General features: G+C 37.3%; 1 protein-coding gene across 1 annotated transcript in view; it reads left to right on the top strand.

Annotated features, from left to right (window-relative positions):
• Positions 1 to 19,857, top strand: part of LOC145688478 (EF-hand calcium-binding domain-containing protein 7-like) — a 110,962-nt gene that overhangs the window by 14,818 nt on the left and 76,287 nt on the right. Inside the window, exon 3 of the mRNA XM_081762764.1 lies at positions 16,063 to 16,274. Within this exon, the coding sequence (XP_081618890.1) occupies positions 16,063 to 16,274 (212 nt within the window). The remainder of the gene's footprint in view (positions 1 to 16,062; positions 16,275 to 19,857) is intronic.

Below are 19,857 nucleotides of genomic sequence, written 5' to 3'. Positions count from 1 at the left end.
AACCACATCTGTCTAAGGCGACGCCGTCGCAGTTCTGGGAGTAAAAAGTTTTGGAGCATGTCCACATATCGAGCACACGTGACAATTACAGTGTTACCATCCTCGTCGTTAAAAAAGTATGGTCCAATAATCCCATCAAAATAAACACCACACCATACTGTTACTTTAGGGCTATAAAGGGGCACTTCATGCAACAACCTTGGATTTCTGGGTGCCCAGTAACGGAAATTCTGCTTATTTACACACCCATCAATGTGAAAATGAGCCTCGTCGGACATGATTAACCTCTGTAAAAAAGTTTGGGTTCTCATTAATCATTTTCAACAGCGTATTGCAGAATTGTACGCGAACATTAAAATCCTCAGGGAGCAACTTGTAAACCATCTGAATTTTGAATGGGTGAAAGTGTAGGTCCTGGTGTAATATTCACCGCACACTCCTATCTGACATGAGGGGGCGCGGTGGCTCAGTGGTAAAGCGTTCACCTCCGGTGCTTGGGGTCCCTGGTTCGATCCCAGCTCGCGCCGTGTGAACATTGTGGTGGACAAACATCGTGCTCGTGGGTTTTCTGGGGGTTCTCCCGTTTCCTCCCACTTTCTTCATTCCACCATTTCACTCATTTCTCATTATCACCGTCTCCTTTAGCCTAATCGGCATAAGCGTGGGACGTTAAACTTAAAGATTTCATTTCAGTTTTTCCTACCTGACATGCCAAGTGACACATCATGCCGACGAGCCGAAAGCCTTGGACTTCTAATTAATGCTTCTCGAACCCTCTCTATGTTGCCTGGTGTTCTCACTGAACGTCGACGATCTGGTGATTTCTTTGATCTTGCAGAAGCCGAAGCTCGGAACTTTTTCACCCAATTAAGAATGGTTTGTCGTGTCGGTACCTGTCCATTTCTGCCAATGTTAAAATGACTCCGAAACTTACGCTGCGTAATTGTTGCAGAGTCTTTGTTCTTGAAGAAACACTCCACTGCGAAAGCGCGATGTTCGTCCGACCAACGCTCCATGGCTACTGACGGAAGGCTTACGTAATTCTTCCGAAACTGCGCATGCGCAACGAACAGTCGAAGAAACCTACATGCACACACAATGCTTTGAACCACTTTACAAAACAAAACAACAATGAGCACGTTATCTATCGGGTTACGTTTTCTATGTTCATTTTACATCGTCTAACTATTTCTGCCGCACCCTTTATTATGTTTATATCCTTCAGCAAATATAAGGTCAAATAGGTTTGTGGTGCCACAAATGGGTTGTGTCACAAATATTTCTAATAAGCATGTATACCAGTATGTATGTTCATGTGGCGTTCTCCTACATCAAAAGTAGGAGTAAAATAAATTATATATGATCGAATTCTTAAAGAAAAATGTTGAAGATAGGTTTAACAAATGTTTCTAAAAGGGTGGTTAGTACTCTTATGCCCAGTTGCACCAACCGAGGATTAATCCATAGATAGGGATTAAACTAAAGTTAATAATCGAAATGAGGATAATGTGTTGCACCAACGCTGATCTAAAGATTATATCGCCAAATCGTCAGATTAAGATTAGCCATCGAAAACGGGAGATTAATCCTTAATAACGTCGTGATCAGCTGTGAGTAGAGTGAATATGCTTGCAAAAGATTTGGATGTTTTAGATGAATTTGAAGTGCTCAAATAGAAGAATAAATAGAATATCCGACCTAGAAGAATAATGAGAGACAGGCAAAATCCTTTTGATTACTTCAACGATGATGAATTCTTTATTCGTTTCCGATTGTCGAAGTATTATGTTTTGGATATTTTACAGTGTTTTGTTCCAGGATGCTTGTAGAAGATTATATCAATAATTTGGATGTTTATATGGTTATTTATGTGGCTATGTGGATATAAATGGTGTTATTGTGCTTATTTCAGTTGTTCCTAAAGCAAGAAAGAGTGATATTTGTGTCAATAAAAATCTGTCATTACAAGTAGCACATTTGCACTAATTCATTATATTATTTATTATATTAATTGACTTATTTATTTACTACAGTTTGTGAATTTAAGAAATTTAGTTTTTTGTGGCCACCTAGTACAGATGGACATAGTAGGTTAAATTTATCTCACATTTACGGTGACTATTTTTATAAGATTCTACCTTGCTGCAAGACACTCTTTTGGGGTCAATTATATTACATGGCATACACTGCTCCATTCGTTCATTTAACAGGCCTACTTGAATTTTAATTCTTTACGATTTTGCTTTATTTGGCTTGAATATGAACTTGAATATTAAATACTGCCGCAATAACTGTGAAAAGTAAAATAATATATTGAAGCAGAAAATCCCAACAGTTAACTTTGTGTGTCATAAACAAGAATTGCTCCCATCCTTACATTAAATTTGGTGGCATGTTCTAGGAATTTTACAATAAAAACTATTGATTGCTGCTATCGTGCTTTTAGCAATAAGTCATGCAGTAACCACCGTAAGTAATAACTAGATGTGTATAGCTTTTTTTTTTTTTTTTTTTTTTTTTTTTTTTTTTTTTTTAAAGTAAGTAAGTAAATTTTCATTAAAATCGCCGGTGCACATTTACTGTACGGATCCATAGATTTGTAAAATTTACAGAACAAATTTGGAATAATATTTTAATAGACTAGTATGTTACTAACCGAAATATGTTGTCTTCTACCTGTCAGATACATAGCTACATAAAAATACACTAATGTAAGTCGAACCTGTTATGCACGGATTCTCCTACACGGTAGCTAGTAAGTATGTGAAGTGAAGAGGAGTATCTGAAGTAAAGGCTAACTCATGACACGCAACTATACAAAGGTCTGATAGTTAAGAGATCCACGTAATTGTGCAATTTACGTTAGTAATATATTATGTTATTTTGGGCATTTGTGCTATATCATCGGACCACACGAAAATAAAAAAAAATAACAAAATGTACTACATTTCGTTAGATAAAATAGATAACGTTATGTTTAGATTGAGTTGAGTTACAAGGAAACAGAGGCGTGTAAACTTTTACAACGTGGAATATAAAATTACTATATGCGTATGAATATAGAGTTCGGATATATGGGATAAAAACTACAGAGCAAAAAGCAAACCAATCTGTGCTAGGTTGACTCTAAAAAACACAAATGCTATCTAACCGAGTCGGGGCAGGGCGAAGGTAGTGGACACGCATGATAGCGCGGAAGTGCGTCCGAAGGAAACAGGCACATCAGCGACCGCGTGTACCCGCGTAAGCGAGGGTAGTGAGACAGGTGGGTTTTGGTAATGATACGTGTTTCGATATCACTTGCCATGGTTTCATACTAATAACTATTCACTTGCTAACATAAAATACACTTTCTGCACTGTTTGCAGAAACACACCGCCGTAGTGGCCACCTAGCAGGTTAGATTGGTTATGTTACATTAGGTTAGGTTATAATTCGATAAAACTCAAACACGAGTTTCAGAACATTGACACATATGCGCCATTTTCACAGTGGTTTTCCTCCACTAAATCATAACAGGTATGTCTCTCAGCCAAATAGTCCCTTCCGTCTCCATATGCAGTGTCGCTTACATCAAAAACAACGAACAACAATAGACACTTTCTTAACTTCAACTATTCCCATGAATAACTTTTTTTTTTTTTTTTTTTTTTTAAGTATCTTCATCAGATATCAAAATAAACTTATTCACCCGTAAATTTTCTAAAACTGGTCCGGCGATACAGCACTTAACTCTTAATTTGGAACACAAATATACAAGCAATAAAAACATCGGGATATTACGTATAACATCTTTAGTAACGTACAACTACATTATTGAACATGTAGGATAATTTGATGCCATATATAGTATTTACATTACCCTCGTTTATATGTATATCTTCGCTGACGCACACCCTCGCTACCGATCGGGCCACTCCTCTGAGCTCCTACCCAAACTAATTTAGATAGCATACATCATTTTTAGTGACCAGCTATCACAAGTTAAGCTTCATCGCGACAGTAATTGAGGAAGATGGTATGAAGGTGCGGCTGGAACGGATCGTATCGCACATTGCTTTCTTCTTCGTACTGCATCCAACATATTTAGCGTGAACCTTTTGTATTAACTCTGGAGAGGTAACACAATGGACACGCAGAAAAGGATTTGTTTCTTCGAAAACAAGGAACCCTCTAAATCAGATATAAATAATTGTTTGGACAATGAAAAAAACGTCTACAAGAAATCGTTTGGAACGATGTATGCTCGTTTCCTTACACCAACAGAGTGAACGGTGGAGGGAATATGAGAGGATACTATTCCCACTCGAACAACAAAATGAGGGAGCTTAATCTCAGCACATTAGTGACAGATATTTGATGGATATTTATATCTATCAAATGGCTGGTATATATATATATATATATACAAAGGAGATGAATTGATGTTTTATCTCGTGCAATAATCAGATATTGAGTTTAAACCACAGCAAAGGTTCCCGACACATTCTAAAACTTTAGAGCCCAATTTTTGGGGCTCCAGGGCCGAGACATAATTTCTGACATCACCGCTGTGCTTAGGGGATCCGAACGTTTCCAACTCCACCACCCGCGTACAACAAGTCCCTGTTTGAAAGAGAAATAAAAGAAATTCCAGCCCAAACCTCATTTCTAAGGCTTCGGGGTCCGGGTCCGATTTCTGACATCACTACTGTGTTCAAGGGGATCCAGATCTTTCCAACACCACCGTCTGCGTCCACCAATTCCATGTCTAAAACGGTTTCTCTACCATAGAAGAATCTGCTCCATGCTCTTTCCTCCTATCTTGCGTTGATAATTGTCTGTAATATAAACTAACTTCATTGCTATATCTGAAACTTCGTTATACGGGTACAGAAGTTCGATCGAATTATATCCGACCGATTTGGCAATGCTGCTGTTACCTATATAGTTGCATCGGAACCATGAAACCGGTGTCGTTATCACTGTAGTTTCTTAGTTTGCGGGTGCCGGCCGAAAGTGAACCGTTTTGGGGAAGATTACATCATGACTTTTTATTTTTTCAGCACACTTTTTGTACAGCCGAATAGTGAAGTGGAAATCTAGGAACACTATAGACAGTGGCGTATTTAGGGGGTGGCTATCGGGCTCAAGCCCACCACCCCGAAATAAATTTGTTATATGCAAAACTTCATTACAATTTGTCGGCACCCAAAAGGAAAAATATAAGTGCTTATTCACGTGTTGTGCATAGCCTCCCCTCCCCCGAAACAAAATCCTAAATACGCCACTGACCATAGACGATGATCCTAAAGACTCTGAAGAGGTAAGAAAATCTCTCTCTATCAGTAATGATTTCAAGTCATTTTTCGTGGGGAATTTCAGTGCACAGACGTGAAAAAACGTGCGAAAATTTGAAATAAAAAAATTGAATCGGCTTCGGAAACTATCTGAAATCGACACAAATCAAAATATTTGTTTCCTTTGACTTGCGATGACTGCAAAATTTCTCTGAAGTTGCTTCAGTTTTTATTTATTTTGTGAAATAATGTTTTCAATTTTAAATATGATCATCGACACGCATTATATTATTAACCCTAGCAATACCAAAGGGGGGAGTGTTTCGGAGGCCCACAAATTATATATTTAGATTTCTCTAACATCTCTAATTCAATAATAAACCTGAAAACAAAATGATATTGTCAGGCTTCACGCCGTTGGTCATACAAAGTGCTTTCTTTTTAGTGTTTGTTTTTCATTTAATAAAGCGTTTGGTTGTAGTAAGGGGCTATTCACAAAATACGGTAACTATTACATTACAGTGTTTTGGTAGTGAACTTTGTTTTCCTTCGAAACAATTTTGGTATTACGTCATTGAAGGGTACTCTGTTTGCCAATGTCTGGACCACCTTGAACACCATAGACAGTGGCACATATTTAAGGGGGGGGGTCGCGTGTATTTACGACTTCTAATTATATTTCTCTTGACAAGATAGAGCGCAAAGGTTGACCACAGCAACACTTCCTCCATGTTGGCTTTCGCAAAACTGAGTGGCACAGACGGAGCAAAAGATTGTGCTGTGTAGACATACACAAATTGCAACGTCTTAAAACTGCTCAGGTAAATCATTGCCAAAACGGAGCGTGTAGACCAGCCTTAACATTTAACATAACAAGTCCAACGCTAACAAGGGTTAAAAATGGCGCAGTCCATTCTCAACCACGTCGTTCGTCGCCGTTTTGGTCTTAGTGTACGTAAGCGTCAGTTACAACCTTCTCCCATGCCACGTTGATGAACGTAAGACAAAATGTACGAGAAACAATTGTCGCGGTCAAAATGGATTACTGTTGTCACATTGGATAATTTTTACATTTACCTTATGCGTAAAGGTAGCATTTATACAATTGTGTACTGTGGCACCTCTTGCAAGAGACATATCGAGTTTTACTAATATGCCGAGAATGCTTCTCGCGGGGAATCATGGTTGTCACCGGATACACTTATGAGGGAAAGTTTGAGGTACGTAAGATGAATAAAACATGAAGGTAAATGCTACCTACGGAGCCAACAAGAACCAGGTTACAGATCCACATGGACAAAGCTTTCAGACATTCCACCAGATCATTCCCCGGTTTTATAATAACATGGAGCAGAAAATGGGAACCCATATTAATTCCCTTCATGACATTCCCTTCAAAAGTCTTGCAGCCAGCCAAATGAATTCTTTCACTGGCCTATGGAAAATTTACAGGAAGAAATTGGATGTAATCCCTTTGCCTATGGTCCAACGTAGTTTGTTGTACTGAAAATTGCTATTTCAGGCAATAGTCCATAATGCTGACGATCCAATAGAACTCAACTGGTGGTGACGTTGCGGCTTCTCATAAGGTAAATATAGGTTGAAAATCGGTCTGATATAACCCAATCAGCCTTTTATATATGTATATTCAAAACTACATATATACAGGGGTTTTGAAATCCAATTTTTGCTACTCAACCAATTCTAGGGAGAAAACTAATGATCGAATGGACGTTAAACTTAAGTGAATCTTATTAAGGACATGGGAGAATGAATAAGCTATTCCAGTAATAAAATTTCTGTTGATTGATAGCTATGCAATGTATATATTACGGTAGGTTTTTATTTACCTACCATATGTCAAGTTACAAAATGTACTGTGAGGTATATTCGACATGTGTCCAGAACAATTTGAAAGCGCAGAATAGCGTGTTGCAGTGCTGTATCAACATATTTCCATGGATAGATTCGACACCACTCGCAATATTCTCCTCTCCAGATGTTTACGGGGGTGAATACTTTTCGATATACCTGTTTTTTGATAACCGCACAAGAAATGAAAAAAAGACGGGCCACCGCACTAATTCCTTAAACTAAATCATGTTGTGCTGCAATTATTAATGAAATAATTTCTTCTGAAATACGAACAAAATTATAAGACATTTTCGAAAAACTAGCGAAAGAAAACTCATCCGGAAGGGTAAACTACCCTTTGTAGGTTTTTCCATAAGAAATAACTTCTGCCGTGTGTTAGGGTTATTAATGAAGTATTTGTTTATAAAATAATAATAAAATCGCATGAGTGATATTTTACAAAATTGTCAAAAAGAAAAAAAAATATAAGAGTAAACTAGGCCTACCCCTTGTTTATATTCTCATAGAAGTGACTTATGCCATATTATAAGAATAATATTGAAATATTTATTTATGAATATGACCAAAATCGCCCGTGTCGGTTTCTTTTTTTTTTTTTTTCTCAGAAAGTAGTCTGAAAAGAAACTCATCCCCGAGAGTAAACTACCCGTTCTGATTTTTTTTCGTAAGTAATAATTTACAAAATATTATAGTTATTAATTAAATATTTATATATGAAATATAAACGGATGGCATGACTCGTTATTGAGAAAATCGTCTGTGAAAACTCACCCCTCCCCAGAATAAATTACCTCTCGTAGATTTTTAAGAACAAGTGAGTAATACATATTGTCGGATTAACTTATGAAATATGAACAAAATCGCCAGAGTAGTTTTTGAGAAAATCGTCCGAAAAACTCCACCCGTCGTAGATATTTTCAGCACAAATGAATTATCCTACATTTTGATGTCAGTGATGAAATATTTATTTATGAAATATGAACGAAATTGGCTGTTGATTTTGAGAAGATAGTCCGAAAAAAAGAAACCTCACCGTCAGGAATAAAATACCCCTTGTACATTTTTTCAGGACAAATGAGCTATTTCATATTGTCATGAACAAATCGCATAAGTCTTTTTTAAGGGGGAGGGGAAAATCGTCCGAAAAGAACTCGCCCCAAAAATAAAAGTATTCCTCGCATATATTTTCAGGACAAATGAATTGTGTTATTTTTTCATGTTAATAATGAAATGTGAACAGAAACGCGTGATTCGTTTTCAGGAAATGATCCGAAAATAACTCCCCCGAGAATAAACTACCCCTTCTCGATTTTTCCCAGAGAAATGACTTACAACACGTGATATGGCTGTTTTTGGAAAATTGATGCATGAAGAAATCGTTGGAGCCGTTTTTGAGAAAATCTTCATTATTATTATTCTGCTTATTATTATTCTTCTTCTTCTTCTTATTATTATTATTTTTGTCCTGAAGTAAACTATCCTTATTTTTAGAGATACAAAGACAAATCTAAAAACTCTCCTGCAGGACCATGTAACCACTCCGTGTAATCTGGTCACTGTTCGTGGTTCGTGGTCCTACCAATAAGTATCTTCCTGATACTTGAACTTACCTGGACAGGACGATGAAGGACCCCTCCAAGAAGAGATTACAAACTTTTTCCAAATCGCTCGTCGGTCTCAATAATGTTTCGGGTGTCTCGTCTCGAAAACCTCACGGACGATCAGATGGTCATCCAGACCATAACGCACACAAACATCACTCTTACAAACAACGAAAACACAATGGATTAAATAACACTATACTTATTTATTAGAACACTATTATATAAAAGAAATAGCGAAGAGAAATGAACACAACACTGAATATGTATAATAATTTTCGTCACTGAAATCACACTTTACCTTTTTAGTGCACGATAGCCCTTTAAATATATAAGATTATAATTCGGATTTCACTGTAAATGCTTCTCTCACAGCATTGACGCACTTGGGGGATTAGCACTGGGGAAAAGTTGTCTGGATCGTCCCACGATGAATCCAGTTGTTACGTCGAACAATCCTGAAGCGTAAAGGTGATTCTTCAGCAAATTAAAAAAAAAAGTAGAATGCTAATGTTGAAGGGCGCGTGTATAACTTTTTAAACGCACAAGGTCTGCGGACCTGGGACTTCACTAGTTGGGGGCTAGCCGTAAGAAAACGTCATTCGCCGGCTAATAGCTTGTGCCCCTTAACAAAAAGTCAGACTTAATTCCCGACGCAACGTGCGTGGTGGCTGCTTCTAAACCTGGAGTCGAACTCCCTGAGCACCAAAGCTCAAGGTACGGGCTGCAGGGGTCAATTAAAGAGGGTTGGCAGTTCATTCCAAAAATCACTCAGTTAACTCACCTGTATGCACATGCAAACAGAATATAGAAAACAATTTATGTTAATTTTAGTTAACTGCCCATAATGCACGAGACACTGCGATAACTCGGGCGTGAGAAAGTACAGATAAGGAACTGCAAAAACTGTGAGGCTGGTGCCACTCTGGTCACTTGAATACCTGTTCTGGTCTGGTCTTCTCTAATCTATGGCAATGTTTCATAAGCGATTAAAGAAAACACTTAATTCAGTTCCCAATAACTATAGAATATATACTGAGCATATAATAAGTCAGGGAGAAACACTGAAATGGTTTGTCACTAACTGAAATGTTCTCAGCAAAAGCAATGTTTTAAATATATAAATGAAAAAACAATGAAAGACTTCTTTGTCCAATTGTGTGGGAAAGGAGCAATTCCCACCGAAGAAAGAAGTTATATGCGTTGCAGAATAAAGTATAAATCGAAAAAATAGTCACTGTCTTTACGAAATATACAGTGTGTCCACAAAAAATCCTTCTATAACCTGGTGGCGGTTATAACCATATAAAAAACTTAAGTTTAAAATTTGGTTCACATACGTTGGACTATGGTGTCTCGGTGAGTGTACATCAGGATGAACCGAAAAACGGACGTACTGATGTCGAAAAATCACTTTTTGGGTATCTGTGGGTCATGGAATGTGGAAATCCGTTGAAATCTCGAATTCGATTTTTTTTCACGATCATCAAACTTTCTTCTTTCCTTTCGTCGCTCAAAAGTGAAAATCATAGGGACTTCTAAAGGTCAGTTGATCGCAGAGACCAGGCATTTGGAAATGATTGGCTAATGATGTGACTCACCAATGTATACGAGGAACGCTGATCTGCAAAGATTTCCTCTTCGTTATCATTTGATGTGGCGATATGCTCGAAGTTCAGCCCTGATATTGCTTTTATTTTGATCAAAGTAGCTTCACCATTAAAGCCCTGCTCTTCTTATTCCAACCAATCTTAACTCTCGTCAACTATAGTACGAACTTGACATGTGGTTATGAATGTCAGGTGGTAAGGCGTGGTGTTATGTACTATATTGCAGAACCCACCGTGCAAAATTTGAAGCGCATAACCTGAGCATCTCTTCTGTCGAGTTGTGTGTGCATGCTGTCAATAGTTTTCTGACTGGAATCAGTTAATTAGTGAAAGTTCAGTTATAACTTAATTAGATGAGAAAACTAGTACAGAAACGTAGAAAAAAATGGTAAGCACTTTCACTGAATCTTTATTAGATTGAGAAATAGAAAGGAATAGGAGTAAAACAAATGTAAGACTACAAAGAGTTTCCGGCTCACCAGAATCAGCGCCACATTGGTTCCAGGGTCATGCAGAAAGTGAAGAGAACTCCGTGAAAGTTAATGACAATTGATGGGACGAGCCAGTTGCTTCATATTAGAGAAAGAGTGCTTGCTGGGTGCACTATTCTTTTACAATATCAGATTTAAAATATATTTTTTTTTAAATGTGTATATGTAACGGAAAGGAAGGTGATGAAAATTTCTTAAAATTTATATGTCATAAAATGAAAACAAATGTAAGGGATTAAGGCAAGAAAGCCTGATAGAGGTTGTTATGATGATAAAAATATGCTGAGTAACAAAAACAATCATAAAAGGAGAGGAAAGTAGAAATCAGAAAACATGTTTCATTACGAGGTGAAGTGGGAAATACAAGTGTTATAGTCTATTAAGACTAGAGTAATGTCTCTCCAACTCTTTCTGAAGGATGTATATCAGTTTCTGGAAAGAATTTTTAGAATGATGACGTGGGAGGTACGGTAGAATGTATGTTATGTCAGTGTTCCTTAACAGGTAGGCGCGGAATCTGAACTTCGAAGGAGTATCGGTGATCGTCGATGCAAATGTTTTCCTTCTTGCTTATAGTGTAGAACAAAAGTTCACTAGTTACATTGACTATTTGAAATTAGAACACTTTAGTATTTTCTTAATAATGTTTATTTGTTATCGAAGTACTTTAACATATAGTGAGTGGTATAGATGCTTACCAATTAATAAGCTGCTTTTTGTATGTAAGCAACTGATACTTTTATTATTTAATATATATATATATATATATATACATATGTTCACAATCATGTCAATACTATAATTATGCATGAATATATTACACATCAATATTAATATTTGAAGTAACTAGTTTATTATAATTACCACATTTCTGGTAGGTATAGAAACTAACGATTAGAGTGCACTTTTCAATATATAGGGTGTATCAGACCACCCGTCTCAGGCATTTTTCTCGGCTCGTAGTGCACGTAGATACTTCAAACAAAAAATTGAACGACCAAATCGTATGTGAAAAATCAAATGGTGATACTTCCATATCCAGTGGCGTAGCGGAAATATTTTCACGGGGTGTCAACTTCAAAATTTCAAATGGAAAGTGGTATCAGTTTCAATTTCTTTGGTAGTATTATTGAAAAACAAAACTTTTACAGGAAACGCTTTTCGTTAAATTCTAGGATTTTGCACCTATGTCTTATTTATTGTTTAATTGCAACTACAGAACAAAAGCTTTACGAGGGGCGCACTGAAAGTCGTGAGCAATATTTTTTCACAACCGTGATCTTTATTTGTAAGTGAAACCAAATATATCGTCTCAATGTATAGACCTTTCCTTTCCTTTTCTGCATAGTCTTCGTTCTTTTTTTTTTTTGACAAACATCGTGCTCGTGGGTTTTCTCGGGGTTCTCCCGTTTCCTCCCACTTTCTTCATTCCACCATTTCACTCATCTCTCATCATCACCGTCTCCTTTAGCCTAACCGGCATAACCGTGGGACGTAAAACTCAAAGATTTCATTTCATTTCGTTCTTTTTCACACATTTTTCCCATCGTTCTCCAAGTTTGAAAGTACCCTTGCGATAGAATTCCGTTCCAGCTGCCCATAGACACTGACGCACTGCTTGACGAATATCTTCCAATGTCTTTATCGTTAGCCTCGCATCTGTTTCTTCACAAAACCGAAAAGATAGTGGTCGGAGGGTGCCATGCCGGGGCTGTAGGGAGGATGTGGAAGTGTTTTCCACCGAAATCTCCTGATCTGCTCCATAGTGGCACGTAAAATATGCGAACGCGCATTATCCTATTTAAGGATGATCTTCTTTCCAGGGCGCTTATCACGCAAGGCACGACGGAGCTTCAAAACTGTCTGGATGTAGCGGCCAGAATTTATCGTTTGTCCAGGCTCAAGAAAGTGAACCAGATTGCAACCATGTGCATCCCAGAAGACGCTCCCTATAACTTTTCCTATCGATTGCACTATCTTGGCTTTCTTCGGTGGTGAAATCAAGTGGTGCCATTCCATACTTTGTCGTTTTGTTTCAGGTTCATAATAATGGAACCAGCTTCTATCTCCAGTCACAATACCCGTCAAAAGGTCATCACCTTCATACCAAAATCTCTGAAGAAGGGTTTGGGCAATAGTTAGTCCCTGACGTCTGTGGTCCTCGGTTAATAACCATGGGACCCAACGGGCAAAAACCTTCCGATAACTTAACCTGTGAATCATTTCTTGTACCGCATTATGTTTAACGCCAAGTTTTGTAGCGATATCATTCACAGTGATAAGTTTTACCCCTATCTCTCCTAATCAGCTCATCAACCTTTACCTTGTTGCGTTTCGTTTAGGCACTTCGAGAGTGCGCGCTGCGTGGCTGATGTTCGATAATCGTTTTTCCATCCTTAAAATGTTTCACCCATCTCCTAACACTGCTGGCACACATCTCCATAGACACGCTGCAGTCTCCGGTGAATTTCAGAAGCAGATTGGTCCTCTTTAAGAAGAAATTCAAATACAGCACGGTGTCGAAACGAAACATCGCTGCAGGCCAAGTTGGAAATCCTGTCTGTGGTTACGTGCTAGCAAAAAACAGCGTCAACGTCTGGAAAGAAAAAAGAAATGTCTGTAGATTGAGATGAAATACTTGGTTTTACTTACAACTAAAGATTACGGTTGTGAAAACATGTTGCTCATAGAGTAATTATATAGTATAAGAGGTTTCAGCTGCTCTTTCGCTGAAACTGTGGAGACCGTGGCACCACCACTCAAGGAAGTTGGGTACTACGAACTATTAAAAACAAGAACGAATCAAATCATTCAGAGCTCCTGAGTCTGATAGAATTAGCCAATGATGCACTTAGCTACTGCCAGTAGCAGACGATACACTTAGTTACAACTCTAGCCGATAGTGTCGCAGAATCACTTTCGTTGCAATGTGGGAAAATGTTAATTCCCATTAGTTATATAGGAAGTAGTTCATTAGGGTAGTCAATGATGTTGCTCACGACTTTCAGTATGCCCCTCGTAATTGGCAGTTACTTTAAAAGAACACCAGATAACACATGTTCTATCAAATAGCATTGTTGTTGAAAGCTCTTTATATCAGTCAGTGTCAAACGTTATGACATATCTGTTATACGTATCAACGAATGGAAACAATATTGCAGGACAGTATAGTTTAAATTGCGGAAGCAATTCAAAATAGAAAAGAAAAAAAAAACTCATGGGTTTTAAGTTAAACTATATATGAAACAAATTTGATCTAAAGTATCAGCAATAAAACATAAAAGAAGAATTAAAATTTAAAAGTTATGAAATTATTGCCACTCTCCCGGGGTTCTTAACGGGTTACCTAACTTATGAAAACGTTTCAATAAAAATCACTTTTCACAATAATTGTTCAAGGATAGTACAAATAAAGTGAAGGTAATAAATACAATAAATAACATGATCTGCAAGTTCTGTACATTCTTCCCAAAATATCATACTTGGACAAAATAAACTCACAGTAAATGTTCAAAGGATCGTCCAGCACTTGCGATGCACATGCGAATGCGTACAGAGATATTGTTGACTGGTCTTAACACTTCATTTGGACTTAGTGCACGGCAGACAATACGGACCCTCTCCATCATGTCCCCTCTTATAGTAGGACACTTTTGGTAAACCTTCTCCTTGACACGTCCCCAAAAGAAAAAAAAACAAGCGGAATCAGGTCCGGAGAACGAGCTGGCCAGGAAACCGGGCCTCCTCTTCCGATCCACCTGTTTGGAAATAAACGTTCAACAGTTTGTCCGGCAACTCTTGCAAAATGAGCAGGGCAACTGTCTTGTTGTAGCCACATCATTTCACGAGTTGCTAGTGGGACATCTTCCAAGAATTCAAAAAGAACATGTGACAAAAAAATTAGCGTACTCTACCCCTGTCAAAGTACCTTCGAAGAAATAGGGACCGATTATTTGGCCTCCCACTACACCACACCAGACGTTAAGTATCCAGATATGTTGGTTGTCAACTTCACGTACTCAGTGAGGATTCACGCTGGACCAGTAGTGAGCGTTGTGTATGTTGACATCTCCATTACTCTTGAAGGTTGCCTCATCCGTCCACAGAATGATCTGGTGAAAACAGGGGTTCCTGGCGTTCATCCACTGACAAAACTCCAGACGGTTATGGAAATCTTGTTCTCGGAGTTCCTGATGCAGATGAACATGGTAAGGATGGAACGAGTTATTATGCAGAATCCTCCAAACAGTCATGTGGCTCATAGCAGCATCCGTGGCTAATTGTCTTGTCGATATTTGGGGATCCATATGGACTGCAGCAAGGATGTCGGGAGATCGATTATCCTGAATACGGCGTTTGATCTGTTGACGTTTGTTGTGATGAGGTTGAACATACCGAGTCCTCTGCACACGAAGTGCCAAGCGCCGAAATACTTTAATCGACTGCCGAGCACGATCGGGAAACCGTTCACCATATTTTTTGTTTGATGTGTTTACGTGCACTACGAGCCGAGAAAAATGCCTGGGACGGCTGGTCTGATACACCCTGTATAAACTTATGTTACCATCATCCAATTCCCGGAGTAATGCTTATCAGTAAAACACTTATTATCCCATTTTTGGCCTCATTGGTGGCTTCTTTCAAACATCAGAAGGGGGAGGGGGTCTCAGTGGTAGAGCAACATTGTATCCCCGGGGTCTTCCGTTTTTCTGACATTTTCGTTCCACCAACTATTTCATTTCCTTTTTCATTAATCATATCTCTCTCCTTTATTCAAATGGCACAATCCTAGGACGTAAAACTAGAAATTATTTCAAACATTCATGTCATATAGACAGTTCTATACAACATAATCATTCCCTTATTCCAATTATTATGTATTTATAACAAATCAGGTAATATTCATGATATAATTGCAGCATGCATCGCATTACATAAATATATTTTATGTTTGTATAACTTGATCTTTTAAATTTATATTTATTTATTTATTGTGAACTTTGACACACATGAATATGCTTAGTGTTGCAATGAAGAGAAAGAATAAATATACGTATGAAACGCGAAACTGTGCCTCTTGGTCACCTTCAAGTATTAAATGTAAGAAGTAGAAAATTACAGTTTTTGTTTATAGTCAATTGTAGTAATTGCAGTTTCTGACACCGAGATGAATTAAGCAATTTGTTCGCATTTTCTCTTTTTGTAGCCTTGTGTTGCCTAGGTTTGAATCCGTCTATGCAAGCTGTACAAAAGTACTGGAGAGATTCGGATGGAATGCCCTTTTCAAAGTTCTGTGATATCGCCGAGAAAGAGAGTGAGACTGTTATTCGAGAAGATGAGCTACATGCTCTGTTCACTGGTAATCTTCTGCCTAGAGAAAATTTGAAGAAGGAAGATATCATAAAAGCATGCCAAATGGTATGTGTGTTACTTTTTTTTATTCTTATCTAGTATTTTTATTCAGAATTTCAGCGCTGAAAATAAGTTACTATCTGAAGTGGCATAATTGATTCTTCAATTATCACCTTAAGTATATATTTATAGCGTGTCACGATAGCTCAGTGCTAGAGTGTGAATTTACGTATTTGAGATTTGGTTACAAAGTGTGAATTCTGTGGTGACTTGTGTGTAGATGTCTATGAATCACCAAGTTTTCTATCATTTTAAACATGATTTAATATAACATTAATTTATATTTGTGATGGTTTTTTTTTTTTTTTTTTTTTTTTTTTTTAGCCTAAACGGAAAAACTGAATTGTTTATTATCATTGTTATAAATTACTAATTCTCAGTTGTACCAATTGAGGATCAAAATCAGATAAGATAATCTGTTCATTATTTTCATCTTTGGATAAGAATCTTACATCGTTGTACCAAAAGTTTGCAAGAAAGAATTAACTTATCCACAAATATTCGGAAGTTGCATAAAACTATGACCGTTTATGATATGACGTCAAGTAGTGTCGTAAAACGTGTAAGAACTGAAAATTGATTCTCGTAGCATGTGATGATGACTGTTACTAGATATGGAAAGAAAATGAACGAAGAATTTCAATCATCGGGAAGCCTAATATGTCCTAATACTGTTGGAAAAATACAAACAAATTCTTGAAACAAAATATTGTCATATAAAAGGAAACTTCATTTCTGATATTTCAGAACATTAGGGGCGCTCAGTTTAATTTTATGGATAATGTGTTACATCTGGGGTTCAGATATCGAAGGTAAACAGTAAAAAATAAATAAATAAACTTTCCGTTCTAGCGGGTCACATTTCCTTATCGGCCTCTCAAGCGACATTTTGAAGCAAAGGAGGTTTAAGAGGAGCAACCTCCTTTTCTTACATCATGTTTACTACAAACTACATTAAATTTCACACTAATACTGTCTTCTCTTAAATCCAACGTTTGCCCCTTATACTGAAGCGTAAGGTAGGGTAGAGAAGAGTAAGCAGGATTAGGGTTGCGTACAGTAGGGTAGAGTAGTATAGATTAGGTTAGATTACGTTGACTCAAAGTTTAGTCATCATTTTCAAATGTATGGTAGGGTAGAGTAGGCCACACTCACTTTACATTGGATGTTTAGCCATTATTTTCAAATGTAGGGTAGAGTAGGTTAATTTAGGTTACGTTAGCTCACCGCATGACCGCGTCACGCCATGACACTTTACTTAACAGTTACGCAACAAGAAACCTCCCCCACGATCCTAGTTCGTAATACGCAACAAGAAATCTCCCCCGCGATCCTAGTTTCTAATACGCAACAAGAAATCTCCCCCGCGATCCTAGTTTCTAATACGCAACAAGAAATCTCCCCCACGATCCTAGTTTGTAATACGCAACAAGAAATCTCCCCCACGATCCTAGTTTGTAATCTTTTTTTAAAACCCAAATTTTGGTTTAAGTTTACATTTGTTTGTTTTACTCTACTCCAGCAAGTAGCACTGATCTACGAAGTATGTCCCTTGTAACTAAGTAAACGAAGTTTCTTTTAGTAATTTGTTGTCGGGATTAAATAATGTTATCAACTGGCGATGCTAATGTGAATTTGGCCACCTACTTGGTGCAGATCTATTGTACGGATTCATACCTAAATTCATTGCAAATATATTTCTTTTTCTATAAATAGACACTGTATCTTAAACAATCATTTTCTGGGATGTGGACTTTCATTTCTCTGTGCAGATTCCTTTTAGGAGGACTTCAGTGTATGTATATTATAAGAACTATTAAGCAAAAAATATTAACTAACTTGTGCTAGGTGGTCACCAAATAGCACGAATACTATCTAACCGAGTCAGAGCAGGAGCACAGCAGGGCCCGAGTGATAGTGAGGGGTGCTCCAAAGGGAGCAGGTGCGTCAGCAACAGTAGATATACACATAAACGAGGATTGCGCAAACCTTGCATATGATATAAAACACATATATTATGTGTTGAATTATGTATTTGTGCGTTACTAAAGATGTTATGAGCAATATTCCGATATGTCTCCATTGCTCGCACATTTGTGTTCCAAAGTAATATATCACATTACTAACGTAAATTTCACAAGTATGTGGATTCATTAACTCCTGGACACTTCTATGGTTGCGCGTCGTGAATTAGCATACTGACCTCAGGTATTTTATTTTAGTTTGCATACTGTAATTAATGGCTGCGTTATGGGCGAATCCATGGTTAACAGGTTAAAATTTCATTAATGTATTTCTAGCTAGATATGCATTTCACAAGTAGGAACACAATATATTTAGTTTATTCACAAACTGCCTATTAAAATAATTTGTAAATTTTACAGATATGTTGATCCGTACAGTAATTCTGCACACATTTTTTAAATTTTAACTATACACATCAGATAATTACGATTCGCTGTAAAAATGGCAAGCGGAAAAAATTGCAGAGAAAAAAAAAACAATATGTAAACACGCAGCATACACACGTAAAAAAAAAAAAAAAAAAACATTTTCAAATATATTACTCAGACTTCCCTTCTGCATGTATTAGTTGAATAATTTGTAGTCTTGTAGGCAAATGATTAGTACTGGAACATTCGAGAAAAAAAATGACTATACTACACAACTTGTCAAACGAATATTCTGGTACTTCTTTTATTTCATTCTCTATTATTCCTGGATCGACGTTATAGGATATAATTTTCGTGAAACAACAATAACCACAATATGTTATTACTTTTATAATTTAAATCATGTAGTCAAATTCGCAGTACTATATCCAAAACATGCAACAACAATAAATACACTATTATATAATTTTGTATTATCTAATTTTGTATAATGCAAATTCACAGTTAGCTACGTTGTACTATAGCCTCACAAATTACTCGTACATGCAACAACAATAACCACCCTGTACTTTGTCATGTTTTAAATCTCAAATTGAGAGCGACTGTACGTAAGAAGTCTTCAAGATTTTTTTTTTTTTTTCGTCAATGTAATTTAAACACACATTCCTCAGCCTGCTCTTCAAATCAGCATATCGTCGGCGGCAATTCAAAACCTGCTATGTGCATTTTGCAGGAGAAGCGAAAAACAGTATCCTGGTTAGCTTTTTGGCTTTATAAAAGTGATGTTATAAGTAATATTTGATGCTGCACGTAACTGGTACCTTCTCAAGTTACTTGAAAAGGTATCAAGTTACGTGCAGCATCAAATATTACTTATAACATCACTTTTATAAAGCCAAAAAGCTAACCAGGATACTGTTTTTCGCTTCTCCTGCAAAATGCACATAGCAGGTTTTGAATTGCCGCCGACGATATATTCGCTTTGTCTTCTTTTTCTTCACTTGCCCTCTTTCACACTACAGGATCACTGTTTCCATTGCCGCACAGCCCTGTTGTAGGCACTCAATCAACTTCCATATTGTTGGATGGTTGTACCCAGTAAATAAGGAAAACTTATTGTTCCAACCCTCGCATAAATTATTGTGCGTGGATTCTCTCGAAGAGTAGCCTGATGCACATTCCGATTTTGAGGAGGA

This window comes from Thermobia domestica, chromosome 6 (genome assembly GCF_964235325.1).
Source record: "Thermobia domestica chromosome 6, izTheDome1.hap1.1, whole genome shotgun sequence".
Classification (NCBI taxonomy): domain Eukaryota; kingdom Metazoa; phylum Arthropoda; class Insecta; order Zygentoma; family Lepismatidae; genus Thermobia; species Thermobia domestica.
The sequence above is the reverse complement of the archived record's forward strand: the minus strand, read 5'-3'. Positions and strand labels throughout refer to the sequence as shown.